The 16,919-nt window shown below is 62.2% G+C and overlaps 1 protein-coding gene across 3 annotated transcripts; it reads left to right on the forward strand.

Annotated features, from left to right (window-relative positions):
* Positions 1 to 634: 634 nt before the first annotated feature.
* On the forward strand, positions 635 to 16,513 carry MUC4 (mucin 4, cell surface associated). Of its 3 annotated transcripts, XM_076341135.1 has the most exons (30): positions 635 to 704; positions 1,135 to 1,341; positions 1,437 to 5,372; positions 5,505 to 5,840; positions 6,186 to 6,325; positions 6,531 to 6,695; positions 6,777 to 6,932; positions 7,113 to 7,243; positions 7,475 to 7,563; positions 7,875 to 8,051; positions 8,152 to 8,295; positions 8,406 to 8,525; positions 8,738 to 8,940; positions 9,670 to 9,748; positions 9,996 to 10,166; positions 10,356 to 10,457; positions 10,666 to 10,902; positions 11,292 to 11,426; positions 11,531 to 11,709; positions 11,836 to 11,995; positions 12,092 to 12,190; positions 12,881 to 13,063; positions 13,156 to 13,229; positions 13,553 to 13,617; positions 13,908 to 14,107; positions 14,327 to 14,495; positions 14,582 to 14,749; positions 15,604 to 15,641; positions 15,703 to 15,824; positions 16,052 to 16,513. In XM_076341135.1, exons 1-30 carry the CDS (start codon positions 641 to 643, stop codon positions 16,106 to 16,108), a joined length of 8,106 nt encoding a protein of 2,701 aa, XP_076197250.1. In that variant the 5' UTR covers positions 635 to 640; the 3' UTR covers positions 16,109 to 16,513. The 3 variants fall into 3 exon arrangements, with proteins under 3 accessions (XP_076197250.1, XP_076197248.1, XP_076197249.1); XM_076341133.1 differs by having other exon boundaries at positions 1,437 to 5,840; XM_076341134.1 differs by having other exon boundaries at positions 1,437 to 5,840; positions 15,727 to 15,824.
* Positions 16,514 to 16,919: the final 406 nt, after the last annotated feature.

Below are 16,919 nucleotides of genomic sequence, written 5' to 3' on the forward strand. Positions count from 1 at the left end.
GCGTGGGTGTTTGCCGCGATGGCACAGATAACCCCGGCATGCAGGTCCCTGGCAGCGGTGCTGGGAGGGGGGACAAGGCAGGGTTAGCGCGCGGGACCCTGAGGCAGCAGTGGGAGGCTGCTCCTTCCTTCTTCCTCCTTGGCGGTGAGCCCACCCCTGCCAGGGGTTATCAGCTGCTCGGCCAAGCGTGGCAGGGACCCGGCAGCAAACGGGTGGGGTGGATGGGGGTGCAGGGCCCCAGGGCTGACCCACCCCTCCCAGAGATGCTGGGGACCCCTGTCCCCACTTGCCATCCCAGGGCCTTTGGCCCAGGTGACTTTGCAGCTCATCGGGTGCTCCCCAGGGGTTGGGGACCCCAACCTTGGGGTGTTAACCATGGGGTCACCCTGGGAAGGGCCTTAAAACCTCCTGTGGCAAAATGGGTGTCCCCCAGCATTAGCGGGTCCCCAGGACTGGGATGTGGCCACCTCCATGGTGGGCTGCGAGGATGCGGAGCCGTCAGTGCCCCAGGCAGGGCACGTGGTGCCCTCGTCGTGCCCCCCCCGCCCAGGGGAGTGCTCACTGACGGAGCCACCCCCGTTGCGTCGCTCCCTTGGGACAGGGAGAGCCGCAGCTCTGTCCCTGCCGCCAAGAAAGTGCCATGGCGTGCTGGGGCCAGTGGCTGCTCTGGAGCTGGGTTCTGTGGGGGCTCTGGGTGCTGCCAGGTAAGTGCCGGGGTCACCCGCACAGCTGCTGGTCTGACTGGGTGGCTAATGCCGTCTGGGTGATGGGTGATGGGCTGTGAATGACTCTCCGGCTGCTCAAACGCTGCAAGTTTGAACCCGAGTGCCCAGCTGGGGTTTGCCCCTGTCTCTGCCCGCTGGTGCCACAGCCTCAGCACGGTCCCCCGACCGTGGCAGGGGAAGGGGGGGGGTTGTAGGTTAAATGGGGATTCTCGCCCACGGGGAAGGTGCCCTGTCTTGCTCTTGGCATTGGTCCGGCCGCCTGTGCTGGGATGGGGACGAGCCCTGAGGGCAACGTGTGGCTTGGGGGCACCTTCCTCCTGCAGCAGGGAGGAGGGATGGGGGTGATGGGGACCGTGGGCTGGTTTTTTTTTCCCCCTGTCCTGCCCTCACCAACCTGCTCTGCTGCCAGCACAAGCCGGGGAGACGGCGGAACAAATCCTTGCCCCCGCGCCGGCCCCGGCAGAGCTGGAAAGCGTCTCCCCCGCGGCCGACAGCACCAGTGCCGAGCTGCCTCCGCACCTGGGCACATGCCAGGTGCCCCCCACCACCACAGCCGCCCAGCCGGAGCACCCCTCCCTCGCCAGCAGGACCACCTCTGTGGGTAGCCACAGCTCAGGTAAGGCCGGCAGGCAGCTGGCCGTGGGCAGGTTCCTGCCTGCTGGGGCCGCGGTGGGGTTGATCCAGCTGGGGCCGCCTTGTCTCGCCCTGCAGGCAGCCTGGTGCCGCAGGTGACGGCAAGAGTGCTGGTCCCAGCCAGGACTGGTGGTGAGCAGGGGGGGCCTCCCAGCACGGCAGCTCTCCCCGGTGGTCCGGCAACGCGAGTCAGCCCCCAGGCAGGGGCAGCGGCTGGGGTCTCGTCTCCAGGTGCTGCTAGTCACCCAACCAGCGTCCCTCCAGCTCCCAGCACCGCTCGGCATGGGCAGCTTCTGTCCCTTGCACCAACGGGGCACACGGTGGGTCTTGCCATGGGCAGTGGCGGTGCTGGGCCAGCCACAGCCACATCATCCCCAGCTCCAGGTGTCCCCGCTGTAATGGGGACAAGCAAACCACCGTCAAACAGCAGCACCGCTCCTAAGCAGGCTGTGGAAGTGTCCAGAGTGGCTCTGGACAGCATCCCTGGAGAGCCAGTCCTGGGAACAACTGTCCCCATGCAAGAGGGCACTGCAGCCGAGCCACCCATGGGTGCCGCTGGTGCACTGAGAAGTGCCCCCCCAGCACCAGGCGGAGGTCTGTTCCCTCCAGTGGCACGTGTCCCGACTGCTCAACCAGTGCTAGGGACAAAAGCATCTTCCTCAGTCACTGGCAAATTCACTGATGCCAATGAGCTGGTGCACCTGGGTGATGCTGTCACTGCAGAGGGGAAACCGGGGACAGCGTGGACCACAGTGCCATTGCTCCCCCAGGACAAGCACAGCACAGGGATGTCACCCCCCAACATCATCAAGAGCTCTGTTGAGCCACATGCAACCACCATGCTCCCATCCCAGGAGGTCACGCCAGGGCTGGATGAGGCCACCTCACCTCCAGCCACAGCAGCCAGCATCTCTCAGGATACAGGCAGCCCTGTGAAGCTGGCAGCAGCCTCAGCCAGCCCTGCCGCTGGCCTCCCCGGGGTCCCCCACCCCGCAGCCACAGAGGGAGCCAGGATGGTGGCCCCACCATCTGCAGATCCCCCAAGCACATCCTCAGCAAAGGTTACCTTTTCTTCTGCCACCATTGGCATCGGCGAGGCTACGGAGCCAGGGACACGTGCCTTATCCAACGCCGACCACAACGGCTCGCAGGACCCCCCTGCGCCCCCTGCTCAGACGCCTCCAGACCTTTCACCCCAGCTCCCCGCTGGTGCTGTGCTGGGCACAGGAGAGACACTTCACCCCAGCCGCAGCACGGCCCCCGACACTGCTGGAGATGGGCTGCCTGGAGCCAACGCTGTCACCCACCCCCAGGCCACCGCACTAGCTCCGGGCACACCAGCTATGGCGATGGATGTCACCGCTGCAGAGCACGTCCCCACTCTGTCGTTCCCAGCTCTGGGAAGTACCGGCGCTGAGCTGGTGTCCATCAGGAGTGAGCTCAGCGCCAGAACCACAGCAGGCACCGCTTCCCCGGAGACCAAGGCCAGCTCAGTGGGGCTCAGCATGAGGCTGTCCCCCAGTGCAGCTCCCGATGGCCCTGGTGGTCCCTCTCTGGGGCCCTTTGCACACTCGATGGGGTCTCTGCTCCCCCAGACTCCCTCAGCAGGCCCTGGGGCCACCACAGCAGAGGTGGCTGCAGGTGGATCCCCTCCAGCCAGCCCCAGCGTGGCCACATCCTTGTCCCTCACGCGTGGTGGTGGAGCAAAGCCAGATGGGGCCCCTCGAGCTGCTGCTGCACCAACATCTTCCCTCGGTGTGTATGGCATCAGGACTGGGCCAGCTGCCCATCCATCCTCCCTCGTTAGCAACACTCCAATTAGTGAAGCAGGGATGGGAACAGCATCGCTGGCCAGTGGCAATGCCACCACAATGCTGTGGGACACTGGAGCCACCCCGGCTGTGTCTGATGCATCTCCCAGCCACAGCCAGCCTGGTCCCATTGCGGGCTCAGCACCCCCGGGAACTGGTGTCACCCTTGGACCTGCACCAGCCCCACCGCTCTGGACTGGGCTCCGACATGGGGCAGCTCCAGGGGCAGAGACGTGGTCACCCAGCGCTGCACCAGGTACAGGCACAGCTGTGCCAGGCACCCCGGGGGTACCCAGAGCAGCCAGTGTCCCCGTGGCGTCGCAAGCAGGCACCCCACCTCTCCTGGAAGGCAGTGCCACTACAGGGATGGCTCTAGGGGTGTCCCCATCCAGCATCCCCCAAGAGACGGCAGCAGGCATGTCCCCACTGTCCCCTGCCACCCCACCGCCAGCAATGGGTGCTTCAGGTGACCTCCACCACAATGGCAGCGCTGCGGGGCAAGCGGTGGGGACGGCATCCCTGGAGGTAGGCACAGAGGAGAACCCAGGTGCCAGTGCAGCAGGGCCAACTCCCAGCCACGCGATCGTCACTGCCAGGCCATCACCAGAGCCGCCTGCCCAAGGGACCAATGCTCCCGAAACCAGGCCCCCAGTGGATCTGCGTCTCGTGGCTCCCAGGGGCGGTCGCTCAGCCCCTCCAGCCGTGGCTAACCCCAGCACAGCACTGGCCACAGCCAGCCCCCTCCCCAACGCCGCCACTGGCAAGACACCGCAGCCTGTGACACCGCCGCCACCCGAAAAGGCAGCCGTGAAGGGAGGTGGGGGCAGGTCCCAGCCGGCAGGAGATGGCAGCACCACGCAGGCAGCTCCAGGCTCAACCCCTGTTGAAAACACAAGGGCGGGTGCTGTGACAGGTACCCCTCACAGCGGTAACACCACCCTGGGGACAGCCCCGTCAGCGTCACCCCCCGCCACAGCCAACGTTGCTGCTTGGCCAAGCATGGCTGCATCGGACCACAGCTATCGCACTGCTGAGCCCACCACGGACTTGGGCATGGACTTGGATGTGGACACGGCTTCTCCCACCATAGGGAACAGGGCTGCCGGGCTGCCCCTGGGGTTGCCCACTCCTATGGCTGGGGTGGCTGAGCCAAGCACTGGTGATGCCACCCCGTCGGCACACTCTGCCCTGGACAGCAAAAGCCCTACAGCAGTGGCCATCATGGGCACGGTGTCACCCACATCTCTGGAGCCAGTTATAGCACCTTCCCCTGGCCTTGCTCGCAGCACTGCTGAGCCAGATGTCAGTGTGTCCCCTCCCGTCCCCAGGAATATCCATCTGGTGGTGGTGGCACCCTCTGTCACCCCCAGCATCACTGTCACTGGTCCACCAGCGGGAGCAGGTGATGCCAGTCTTGACAGGGTCACAGCATCCCCCTCTGCTGTCCCCAGTAGTGCCTCCACTCCACACAGCCCCCATGTCACCCTGAGGCGATCTCCTGAGGCCACTGATAGCACCCACAAGCCAGCCTCGAGGGCTCTCAGCCCAGTGGCTGAGGACAAGCCCACAGCTGGGGTCTCCTTGCTGGCTGTTGGTCACACACACGCATGGGAAACTACAGCTGCGTCCCAGTCAGGTGCTGGGGGTACCACTGCCTGGGCGGACACCACCCCTCCTGAGAGCAGCGCTGAGGATGCAGCACCCCCAGCCGGCACCAACAGCACCCATGTGCCTGTCTCCAACACTGCAGACACAAGCCTGGCCACAACACCAGCCACCAGCCTGTTCCTCAGCAACACCATCCTGCCAGCCACCTCAGGCGGCAGGGAGACCCTCGTGGTGACCGGGGCCACCGCAGCCGTGCCATCTACCACAGCGAAGGCCACCAGCACCAGCCGTGCCCTGTCCCTCGCTGTAACACACAATGAGGCAGGCGGAGGCGGGCAACCTGTCCTATCCCCAGCAGCGCGTACCCCCTCAGTGGAGACAGCTGCCAGGACCTGGGGCGTCCTCGGTCCCAGCCCTGCCATCGCGGTGCCTGGTTCACCCCCCTCCAGCCTGCACAGCCCAGCGGAGGACCCAGCAACAGCCCCTTCGTCCCTGTTTGGTGTTGGTGCAACCGGGGAGCCGGCAGCCAGACAGACCTACCCCGAGCCGGCAACAGGCTCCACTTCTCCCACGGCCATCAACAACCGTGCCATAGGTCAGGCAGTGAGCACATCACCTCCCAGCTTGCAGACAACTCTAGGGGCACCTGCCTGGGGGGAGAAAACAGCCGTCACTGCAGGCAGCACCACAGCCATCACTACAGGCAGCACCACAACCATCACTACAGGCAGCATCGCGGCCATCACTGCAGGCAGCACCACGGCCATCACTGCAGGCAGCACCACAGCCATCACTACAGGCAGCACCACGGCCATCACTGCAGGGAGCACCATGGCTGTTGCACCCACAGCCCCAGTGAGCCCAGCCAAGGAGACGGGAGGTCTCCCAGCCCCAGGCACCGTGGCACCGGGCAGACCACCAGCCACCACCAGCCCTGCCACCACCCCAGCTCCTGCCTTTGGGACACAGAGGGAACCGGTCACAGCACCAAGCACATCTGCCCACACCACTGCTGGCCACAGAAATCCTGCCCCTGAGCCCCGACCCACCCGCGGGCTTATCAGTAAGTAGATTTTCTTCTTCCCAAAGCAAAGAGCAGGAAGGGGTTGTCAGCCAACCAAGCACTGCGATGGCTGAATGTACAGCTCGGGGTGACTCGTCTGCATTGCATGTTGGGCTGCCAAATTCACGGGGAAAGGTGAAATAGGACATCTGAAAGCATCCTATTCTAAATTAAAAACTGGGTTAAAAATTGGGTTACAAGTTGTCAGAGCGCTGGTCCGGCTGGGGGGAGCACAGGCACAGCAGCATCCTGGCAGCAGGCAGGCGAGTTTGCATGGGCCACAAGAAGGATGGAGCAGATATTAATGGTTTCTCACCTTTTCGATTAATCTCCTGCTCGTGTCAGTGCCGGCAGCCTCACTCTACCCCTTCGGCACGGAGGGAGGGGACCGAGAGTGCGTCCAGAGGACAGTGGACTTTAACTCCCCTCTGTTCAAGCCAGAGATTGGGTTCCCCTTCGGAAAGTCGCTGAGGGATGCTCTCTACGTGAGTCCCCCCGTCGCCAAGCACATAAGGGATGTGCAGCCTCTTTGGTAGAAAAAATCCCACGGAAATGGAGCAGAAACCAAATTTCATCCGAATGTTAATTTTTTTGCAATTTAAAATGGCTGGTCTCCGCTCACCCATGGAGGCTAAAAGCCATTCCAGGAGCTGCCTGGAATGTCAGCAAATAACGAGTTATTTTGGTTAGTTTACAGATAACGGACAGATCATTTTCCCACCCACGGACAACTACATCCCCTCCAACCCCAACCCACCTCCCCGGGGCTTCAGCGGCCAAGAGGGTTTGCCGATGGTGGCTGCCTTTTGGGACGACGCAGATTTCTCCCAGGGTGTTGGCACCACCTGGTACCAGGTCGGGGCCACCAAAGATGTTCTCCTGGGAGAGCCCAGCTCCCAGCTCGCCCATTTAACCCTCTCTCTTGCCAACCTGCAGGAGTACTCCACCCTCAGCTCTACCCAAGACCCCCTTGTCCATGACATGGAAGCAAAGATTGAAAAATACCTGAAAACCCCCTACGTAGCCAAATGGACCTTGAAGGTGACGTGGGAAAAGGCTCCGGCGTACCCGTCCCAGCAGGATGACACTCGGGTGAGCAGTGGGAGACCCAGGTGATGGAGGGGACTGTCACCAGCGATGGCCGGGGCAGGGCTGAGCTGCTGGTCTCCCACAGCTTGATGCGGGCGTTTCAGGTCTCACTGCCCCAGTCTGCGCTGTGGGGAGAGCAGGGGAGGCTTTGGGGTGCTAAGGGGGTGCCTTGGGTTTCTCCAGACGAGCACCTACCAGGCGGTCCTCACCACCGATGGGAACCGTTCCTTCGCCCTGCTGCTCTACCAGGATGGCGGGATGCGGTGGGACTACGCCAAGCTGGCTGCAGGCAACGTGCTGATCGGCTTCTCCAGGTGCTGTGCACCTGTGTGGCTGCGTTTTGGGACAGCAGGGATTTCTCCCAGCACTATGTTGGGACCATCGGAGATATCCCCAGGATAGCCCAGCTCCCACCCCCAGAGTAACCCTGTCCCGTTTAAACCCTCTCTCCTGCAAACCGCAGCAGTTCCCACCCCAGCTGCTCTATGGGGAGCGGAGGAGGGTTGTGTTGGGAGGGTGACCCCAAACCTCCTCTCTCCACACAGCGGCGATGGCTATGCCCAAAATAATGAGCTGACTCAAAAGCCACCAGCTGTCAAGTACCGACCTGACCAGCACAGCGGCGCCAGCACCGGTATGTCACCAGGGGAGCCCTAGGGGTGGGTGGGGATGGAGGGAGCTGTGTGCTCCGTGCCGGGAGCATGTCCCCAGCATGTGTCCCTGCAAGGCAATAGATCAGTGAAGCCACTGGGCAAGAGCTGGCCACCGAGATCAGAGCACAGGTGTCCCGTGTCCTGCTGTGGTTTGCCACGGCCACATCGGCTCTAGAGGGAGCCTGGAGACCTCGTGTGAGGTCAATGGCTGGGGACAGTTTTCCCACGGGATCCCCCTCAGCACAAGGCGAGACCCTGGCTGAGCTGTGCTGTTCTCCGGTTGCTCCCCCAGATGTGCGTGGGCTGTGGATATACAGACTGGACAGTCGCTCCCGGGTGAACTACAGGCTGCGGTGCCTGGCATGGCTGGACGCAGAGCCAGCGCCGGCCGCCTGGAACAGCCAGCTGCCGCCATGCCCCTGCTCCCAGCCCCAGGCAGAGCTGGATCCCCGCTACCGCCAGAGCAGAGGTGCCAAGTGCATCCCCGCAGGGCCAGCCGCGGGGTGGGGGGATGGCAGGGGATCCCCTCCTGCTCTGGGGGCAGCCGTGATCCCCCCACACCGTTTCAGGCCCGGCAGACACCTCCGTGAAGATGCTGCGCACTGCATCCCCCAGCCCGGCTGGAGCCGGGGTGCGGTGTCTGTACCAAGATGGGAGCTTGCTCGAAGGCTGGCAGGAGAGAGCATGGAGCCTCCCCATCCGCCACGCTGCTGGTAAGAGGGCATCGGCACTCGCTCGCCCTAATACACCCTGAGCACCAAGTGCTCTGCAGGCAAAGCAGGGACCCTGACAACCCCCAGCACCCGGCTGCCTTCCTCCGCAGATGGGGAACTGGAGGCATTCGACTGGTGCTGCCGGCACGTGGGGAAGCCCCTGTTCTGTGCCAGGTTTGCTGAGAAGAGACCAAGGGTCGGCTGCGAGGGATATGTGCCGCCCACCCCCGGTGAGTCCCCAGGGCTCTACCTCCTCTGTGCCAGGGTACTGAGTGGGTGGTACGGCCGTACGTGGACCCCGTGCATTAACCACACTTTGCAGCATCCCGGTGGGGACTGCTGAGACCAGCGCAGCACTGGGGGCTGCTCTCCTCCATGCAATGACACCAGCATTTGCTTTTCTTCCTCCCCCCAAAACGGCTCCATCTCCTTTGGATCCCAGCTGGCGCCTTCGGGGACCCCCACATCACCACCCTGGATGGACTCACCTACACCTTCAATGGGCTCGGGGACTTTGTCCTGCTGCTAGCCAGCGATGCCCAGACCAGCTTCGTACTGCATGGACGCACGGCCCGGACCGGCACGGCCCAGGCCACCAACTTCGTGGCCTTCGCTGCCCAGTACATCTCTGCCACCACCACAACAGTGAGTAGGAGCGACCTGGGTATCAGTTTGAGTTTCTAACGGGGGAGACCCCTCTGGCAGGTTGGGCATCGCCTCTGCGTCACCTACAAGTGGCCAGGACCCGAGGAGCATCCCCTCTCCTCTTCCTGCCACCTCCCACAACCCCAACAAAGTGCTATAAGCAATGGGTTGGACTAAGACTAAAGAGACACAGCTCTAACACCTCTTGCAAGCTGGCCAGCAAGGGACTGGAGCTCTTCAGGAACACGGTCTGCTCCACCCTCTTCATTGCACACCCTTCACCCTGACCACTGGTCTCCTCTGGACACATTAGCACAAGCACGTACTCTTCTTTGCTTTGCAGATTGCTCCCCACACCCGTTTCAGTAAGCAAAATCTCCTGGTGTCACCAGAAGCAGCCGTTGAGCAGTGTGAGGAGGGGGCTCAGAGCCTGGAGCCCACCGGCACAGCTCTCCACACTGCCACGGTCAGCCAAGCAGCAGTGGTGGCCTGTGCGTGCCCCATGCCAGCAGTGACAGGGGGCGGCTTGCTGTCCTCTTCTGGGCAACCATCAAAGCTGCTTTATCATGTGTTTGCTGTGGTGAAATGCACACCAACACGGCCCCCAGGGCTGAGCCTCTCTGCTGGGGCTGGAGGAGGACAGGGTTTAGCTCGAGTGTCCCCAGCATGGGGGGATGGCAGGAAGAGATGAGCAGAGGGACTGACTGGGACATCTGCCGTGATTTGCAGGTTCAGTGGACCTTGGGGAGCCAGGGTGACATCAAAATCCTCCTGAACAATGAAACCATTCAGTTTTCATTTTCCCAAGGTGAGCAGGATGTGCTGTTAAATGTTAAATATATCTGGGGGAGACAAAGGGTGTCCCCATCCCACAGGGACCAGCCCTGCCCAGCGCAAGGGCAGCCATCCTGAGCTCCATCAAACATCTCCCACCTGCACCCTGTCTCTGACTTGGCCAGGGTGGATGGGGAGCACTCCCCTCCCCAAATTCAGTGGCATCGTCTCACACCCCAGCCTTGTGTGGACTCTCCCTCTGTGCTCTCCTTCTCTTGCAGACATGGGTGCCGAGGTATACTACAGCCCCGGTGTCCTGCTGGTCAATGCCTCCTCTGTCACGGCCGTCTTTGATGGGGCCATCGCTGTCTCCATCTCGGCCGTCTCCGGGATCCTCAGCGTGGTCTGCAGCCTGCCCGATCGGTACCGCAACAGCACCAAGGGCCTCCTAGGTGAGGACTTCTGGCACTGCTGCACTGGGGTGCAAAGTCCCTTTCCCACCCTAAAGCAGGCTGGAAAATGCTGGGGGAACATGCTTGTGAGGGCAGGGATCCCTGGGTCTAAACTAAACACCAGCCAGCACCAGACAGGAGGTCAACCCTGGCATGGGGGACTCCAGTCCTCTGGTAATGCTCCACCAGGTGTGTGGGACCATGACCCTGCAAACGACTTCCAGATGCTGAACGGTACCAGCATCCCTATGAACAGCAGCGAGGAGGAGATCTACAGCTATGGGATGACCTGTAAGTCCAGGCTCGGGATCCACCTTGATGATCCCCCCCATTCCTGCACCTTTTGGCCTTGCTTTGGCTGGAGACATTTAGACACTTGCCTGAGCAAAAGTGATGCCAGGGAAGCCCTTTGGTCTCCTCACTGCTCTGTGGAAATGAGCCCTAAAATACAACAAACCTTAAAAACCCAAGGCTGTACCCATGGTGTGCTCTCTTGCAGGGGCTGTTGGAGAGCACAGCCTGTTTGCTCAGCCTCTGGACTCACCGGTAATGAACTTCACACCCATCTTCTTGTCTCGGCTGCGGCAGGAGAATGAAAGCCAGTACCAGCTGGCAGCCTCGCAGTGCCGCGGCAGCAAGGAGTGCATCTATGATTTGCTGAGCACAGGGGACATGGCCCTGGGCCTGGCCACCCAGAGCCTCACAGCCGACTTCCAGCGGAAGAAGACAGTACTCAGTAAGTGGAGCAGATCCTCACCTCCGAGAGGACACGGCTTGGGTAACTGGGCAGTGCCCTGCTCCCTCCCTGGGCTCTCCTGCTCCATGTGAGGCAGGAGAGAAGTCACCAAGATCTCGGAGTTGCATTGCCTGGCTGGCTGGTCTCCGAGCCTGGGAGATGCCACCAGCAGGATAGTTGCCACCAAGGTCTCGGAGTTGCATTGCCTGGCTGGCTGGTCTCCAAGCCTGGGAGATCCCTCCATGCTGTGCAACACGAGGACCTTGTCGGCGGGTGGTCATGGAAGCATCTGCCTGGGTTCCCATCCTCACCAGGAGGGACTCAGAGCCAAGGAGTGCCAAGGCCACGTAGCAAACAACCAGCTGTGTGCTGGGCTGCTCTCTCCTCAGACGCCTTCCCTCCGGTCATCACCGGTGATGCATTGCTCACAGCCTTCAGGACAGAAAAGGTCAGGAGGCAGTACCGTGCCGTGGGGGTGGGTGCACGCTTTGTCCCCCACCTCTCGCCAGAGCTCAACATATCGGGTAAGGAATGAGAGATGGGACAGCTGGGACAGGATGGGGGGACACCAGCCACCCAGCCCCTTTCCTCTGCCACCTCCTCTAACTCCCACCTCTCCCCCCGGCAGAGAGTGGCACCCTGACGTGGGAGCCCCGCGAGATGGCCCCGCTCACCATCAACCTGGAGGCTGTCGGGTCCAACAACCTCTCTGCCCTCCTCCAGCTCCGCTTCACCCTTTGCAGCTGCAGCAGGAGCCAGGAGTGTGACTACAACGACACTGTCACCCTCGGGGGGTCCTCCCTGCAGGTAGTGTGCCGGAAAGCTCCTCCGGTGCCACACCATGCCTGTCCCCATGCCAGCCATGCCAGCTGTCTTCTCTGTCCACCCATCCTCCTCGTGTCCCCTAAGCCAGTGTCACCATCCCCTTCCCAGCTGGCAGCCTGCAGGTGCGAGGGCGGCTACTCGGGTCCCTTCTGCCAGGACCCTCCGGACCCCTGCGCCCAGGGATGCTTCCCCGGCGTGAGCTGCGACTCGCACGCCGGCTGCGGCCCCTGCCCGGCTGGCCTGACCGGCGACGGGCGGCACTGCTCAGGTGACGAGGGCTTGCCATGGCCACTGGGAACCCGGGGCACCCGCAGGACCCCGGCCGAGGTATTTCTCCTGGTGCCATGCTGCATTGCCTTGGCAGATATCGACGAGTGCGCGCAGGGGACGGCGTGCCCAGAGAACACCACCTGCACTAACACGGTGGGAAGCTACACCTGCTCCTGCCCGGCCGGCGAGGAGGGTGAGTACAGGCACCCTGGCAGGCGTGGTCCTCATTCCTATCACCCCCTGGGCCTCAGTGGAAGAGGGTTCCCGTGGGACCCAAACTGGCCGGAGAGGAGAGGAGAGGAGAGGAGAGGAGAGGAGAGGAGAGGAGAGGAGAGGAGAGGAGAGGAGAGGAGAGGAGAGGAGAGGAGAGGAGAGGAGAGGAGAGGAGAGGGAGCTGGCTGAGCTCTGTACCCAAGCCCTTGCTGTCCTTAACAGAAGGGACCAGAGTCCAGCTGCCCCTTGTGCTCCCAGGCTGCAGATCTCACTAATTCACCGGGAAGGGAAACTTCTCCTGTGCAATTTTTCTCTTTGAGAAAAAAAAAGTCTCATCCCATCAAAGTTCAAATGCAGATGCAGAGGGTTGGGGGCTAAAACCAAATCCTGTTTTCAGATGACTGTGGTGGGGTTGAGGTGATGGTTTTTGCTCCTGTTCTAATGCAGCAGGCTGGGATTTCACAAGGGCAAAAGGTTCCAGCTGGGAGGAGGGGATGCAGGGCTTTTCCTTGAGGATCTGAATTTATACTAAAAGTCCTAATGCATAAAAAAAACCCAAAAACTTGGAAGAGAGGCATTACAGAGAGACTGAGGATGGATCAGTGTGCTGGGGCTCTGCCCCTACAGCCAGGCTTGTGCCTCCATCTGACCTGGGCTCCCTGTCCCACAGGCGAGGGGCCAGGCTGTGGCTTAGCCTGTGGCTCCCGCTCCTGCCCCGAAGGCTACTGCAGCAACGGGGGACGCTGCCACCTGCACCCCATCACCTGCACCCCCTCCTGCACCTGCCCCCCGGCTTTCACCGACCAGCGCTGCCTGGTGGCAGGGGGGGATTTTCAGCCGCTGCCAAGCACAGGTGAGTGCCTGTGCCCAGTGGGAGGTGAACCCCAACCCCGCTCACCCCAGTCCTGGGATGCCAGAGCCACTGCTGTGGCTTCCCCCTGGCAGATCTCCCCCGGAGAAGCATCCGTCTGCAGGTCAGGACGCTGCGAAACGCCACGGCCGGGGAAATCAATGGCACCGTATGTCGCTGGAGGGGATGGGCTTGGGGAGGGGGATGCACTGGCACGCCAGGCAGCATGGCAGCTTGGGGTGCCCATGCCTCCGTGCACCCCCCTCCTGCGGGATCCCCAGGGATCCAGCGGATCCGCAGGGCTGGAGGGAGGCAGCGCCAGCCACGTGGTGCTGGCTGTGGCCGTGGCTATGTGCCAGGTCCCCAGTGCGTGAACGAAAGGCCAGAGCAACCCTTGGGGCTTAGCCACCATGCCTGCGTTGCCCTTCAGCCTCTCCCCGCGCTGGTGCTGTCCTGCCCTCCCCTAACGCCCTCCTGCTCCCCCCACCACAGGTCTCGGCCATCCTGGGCTCCCTCGAGGTAAAGGCTTTCCAGAGCAACACCAACATCACCCAGACGTGAGTGTGCTGTGGCGTGGCCCCTTGCCCACCCCAGGGAGCCAGCATGGCAGGGCTGGGCATGGGGCCACAGGGTTTGGGACACAAAGGGCATTGTCTCCCATCCCAGAGTCTGTTTTTCCAGCCCTGATGCTGATAAACCCTTGGAGACACAAGCCCCACAGCACCTTCCATCTCCTGCCTCATCCCTTCTTTACCACCCCCGAAATGGGGAAACTGAGGCACGGTGAGGCTCAGTCACTCTGTGGTGCAGCAGCAGCTCTGCCAGCAGCCCTGTCCTTTCCCTGCAGGACAGACAGCGATGGCTTCACCTTCGCGGTGGTGTCTGAGTTTGCCTACGACAGTCGCGGCACCGTCATCCGGTTCCTGAACGAGGAGCTGCCAGGGGCCATCACTGGCGCCTTCAACGGGCGGCGGGGGCGGCGGGAGGCGGGCGGGCGCCTCCTCTTCCAGCGCCTGCACCGGGACAACATCACCGACCTGGTGAAGCGTGAGTTGCTCCCAGCGCCGAGCCAGGGAGCTCGAGAGGAGCACCCCGCTGTCCCCATTGTCCCCATCACCCTGCATGCCCTGGGGTTTGGGTAACACCCACGGGGGAGGTGGGTGGGCGGCAGTCCCCACCCCAGGCGCGGATCCAGCTCAGGGAGACCTGGGGAAGCATCAAGGGGTGATGCTGCCACGTGGCCGAACCTGTGCTGTGCCTCCCCAGTGACAGTGGCTGAGCTGAGGCACTATTTCCCCTGCGGTCTGTACGGCTACAAAGGCTACCGGCTCCACTACGCGGGGACCGTCGGCTTCGTCTGCATCTCCCCTTGCAAGATGGGCTACTGCCAGCATGGTGGCCGGTGCCAGCACCTGCCTGAGGGGCCCACGTGCAGGTAGCAGCGGTGCTGGGGACGGACAAGGCCACCAGGCACGGCTGCATCTCCCCATGGCATCACTGCTCCTTCCTCCCCATCTGCAGCTGCCTCCCCTTCTCCATCTTCTCCCCCGCCGGCGCCCAGTGCGAGCAACTGGCTGTCAGCCTCGCCGCCTTCCTAGGCATCTTGGTGGGAGCCCTGGCCCTGCTCTGCCTCCTGCTCACCACCGCCTGCCTGGCCTTGCGCCTCTGCCGCCGGCACCGCCACCAGGGGTGAGCCATGGGCTGGACCTGCGCAGGGGTGGGTGCTGCGAATGTGGCAGGGAATGGAGGTTGCGTGTTAGGAAGAGCTTTACCAGCCCGAAAAACTGGTGAAAAATCCATCTCTGGAAGGTCCGCCACTAGCGGGACCCATCTGGCCCAGGCAGGGGGAGCTGAGCCGGGTGGTATTTTAGCATCTTCTAGCCCGTTCCCCAGTCATCTGCTGCTCAGGGGTGCAATAACGTCAGTGGATTGAACATTACTTTCCCTTTTCCTCCATGTCAGGGAATATTTGCATTTCTTCCTCATCTCACCCAGTGTTCGGTTACAGACAGGCTTTCTATTTAATTTTAATTTGAATACCATCCAAATGATTTCCACTGCAGTTCACATTTCTCTGGAAAGTTGATATGGAGCAAGAAAAAGGCTGTTGCAGGATTGGACCTTGCTGTCCTGCAGAGCAGGGAGTTAGCAGATGGATGATGAGGTGCAAGGCTAGGGTGGAAGCGCCAGCATCTCCCTCCCTCCTCCCCAGCCCTTGGTCCCAGTGTGGCATCCACGCTCAGGGGAAGCTCAGTGCCCCGAGCCCCCCGCACCGGTCGGAGCTGTGTCCTGCCCCTGTGGCCGGCTCCCTGCCAGCCCTGGAGCCGGGGCTCTCTGGGAAGCTCCTCTGTTCATTTGCACTTGTGGAAAGGCAAGAAATTGCGTGTGGACAGCAACTGGGGCTTTTTTTCCTCTCATAGCCTCATCTTGCCCCCACACTCAGTCACTGCTCCCCACTTGCATCCAACCCAGGCGCGAGGACCGGGCAGGGGCTCTCCCGGCCCCCCCGACATGTCGTCCCCTTTCTGCTCCCCCCCTCCTAGGACCAAGGAGACCTTCTGGAGGCCACAGCCCTTCTCCTGTGAGTACATCCCTGCAAAACCCCCTGACCCCAGCTCTGCTTCACTCTGATCGTCTTCAAGGTCTGCTCATCTTCCCTGCTCCAGCTCTGATGATGGCAGGAGAGCGGGCAGAGTCTGCCCATTCCCACTCCCCAGAAAGGCATTGGGAACCGCAGCTCCAGGCCATCGACCCCTCAGTCCAGGTCTGCCTGGGTGTTATTGTCCCCGTGGGTGGTCAGGGTTGGGGACCGTGGGCTGGGGACTGATGTCCTGGCCCCGTGCCTCAAACATGCTTGGGAGCCATGCCTCGTCCCGAAGCATCACGGATGCTTTGGCTTGCGTTGGGGTCTGCGCCGCTGTCTGAGCTCGTCGCAAAGAGCAGAGCCTGTGCAGCGCTGACAGCACGGCGTGGCCTGTCCCTCCTTTACAGATAAGGATCCAGAGACCCCACGTCAGGCCTCCGAGCCAGCGTCCCCAGCAGCCCTAGCCTGCCAGTGGTCCTGCCCTGGCGCCTCCGGGCTCGCGGAGGAGCCAGCCACTGCTACTGGCCCCGCCGCCCACTGTCGGGGTCTCCGGCAATGGCACCCATGTGGAGGCAGATGACAGGCAGCTGCCTTTTGGGGTCTGGTCTTTGTGGGAGGATCCACTCTGGAGGAGGTGCTTTTTTTGAATGAAAAATGTGGTTTTGTTGGGTGGCCAAAGTGAGAGGATTTCACCTTCCCCTGAGGACCTGCAGAGGCAACCGGGATAGTCCCTGAGCGTGTCTGCACCGGGTCTGCACTGGTGCAATGTAACTGGACCCAGCAGAGCCGCTGATAGCAGACTCAGGTGGGGCAATACAGTGATTATAACCCATTAGGAACAAAATAGAATAAAGCAAAAATGATGACAAGCTGAGTAAGTTGCCTGCACCCTGCGGTGTCCATGCACCAGCCCTGCTTCCCTGTCACCAAGCTCTCGAGTCCCTGCTTTCTGCTGGTCCCACCCACAGGGCCAAAGAGAAGATGGATGTAGCTTTTTTTGTTGCTCCATCCCTTTATTCCCCCTGCAAAGCTGCAAGTGTCCCTCACTGCTTTCCTCAGGCACTGCTCACAGTGGCTCAGATCACACAGGTTGGGCTGCTGTCCCCGCAAACGCCCCGCGGCTCTTCGCCTCTGCTGAGGAAAGATGCTGCACCCAAGGAGGGTGTGTCAGACCCCGGCGGAGCCCAGGTCCAGCCCCGCTGCCCCAGAGCCCACCTCAGCCCCAGCCCAGACACTCATATCCCCAGCGCCAGCTCGGAGGGCAGCAGCATCCTG

This window comes from Aptenodytes patagonicus, chromosome 6 (genome assembly GCF_965638725.1).
Source record: "Aptenodytes patagonicus chromosome 6, bAptPat1.pri.cur, whole genome shotgun sequence".
NCBI lineage: Eukaryota > Metazoa > Chordata > Aves > Sphenisciformes > Spheniscidae > Aptenodytes > Aptenodytes patagonicus.

What these genes read in the sequence shown, in the direction of transcription:
- MUC4 (XM_076341133.1), top strand. Translation starts at nt 641, where the DNA reads ATGGCGTGCTGGGGCCAGTGGCTGCTCTGGAGCTGGGTTCTGTGGGGG. An exon ending in CGCTGAGGGATGCTCTCTAC is followed by an intron (nt 6,326 to 6,530) that starts GTGAGTCCCCCC and finishes TATTTTGGTTAG; the next exon opens with TTTACAGATAACGGACAGAT. An exon ending in CAGCACCAAGGGCCTCCTAG is followed by an intron (nt 10,167 to 10,355) that starts GTGAGGACTTCT and finishes ATGCTCCACCAG; the next exon opens with GTGTGTGGGACCATGACCCT.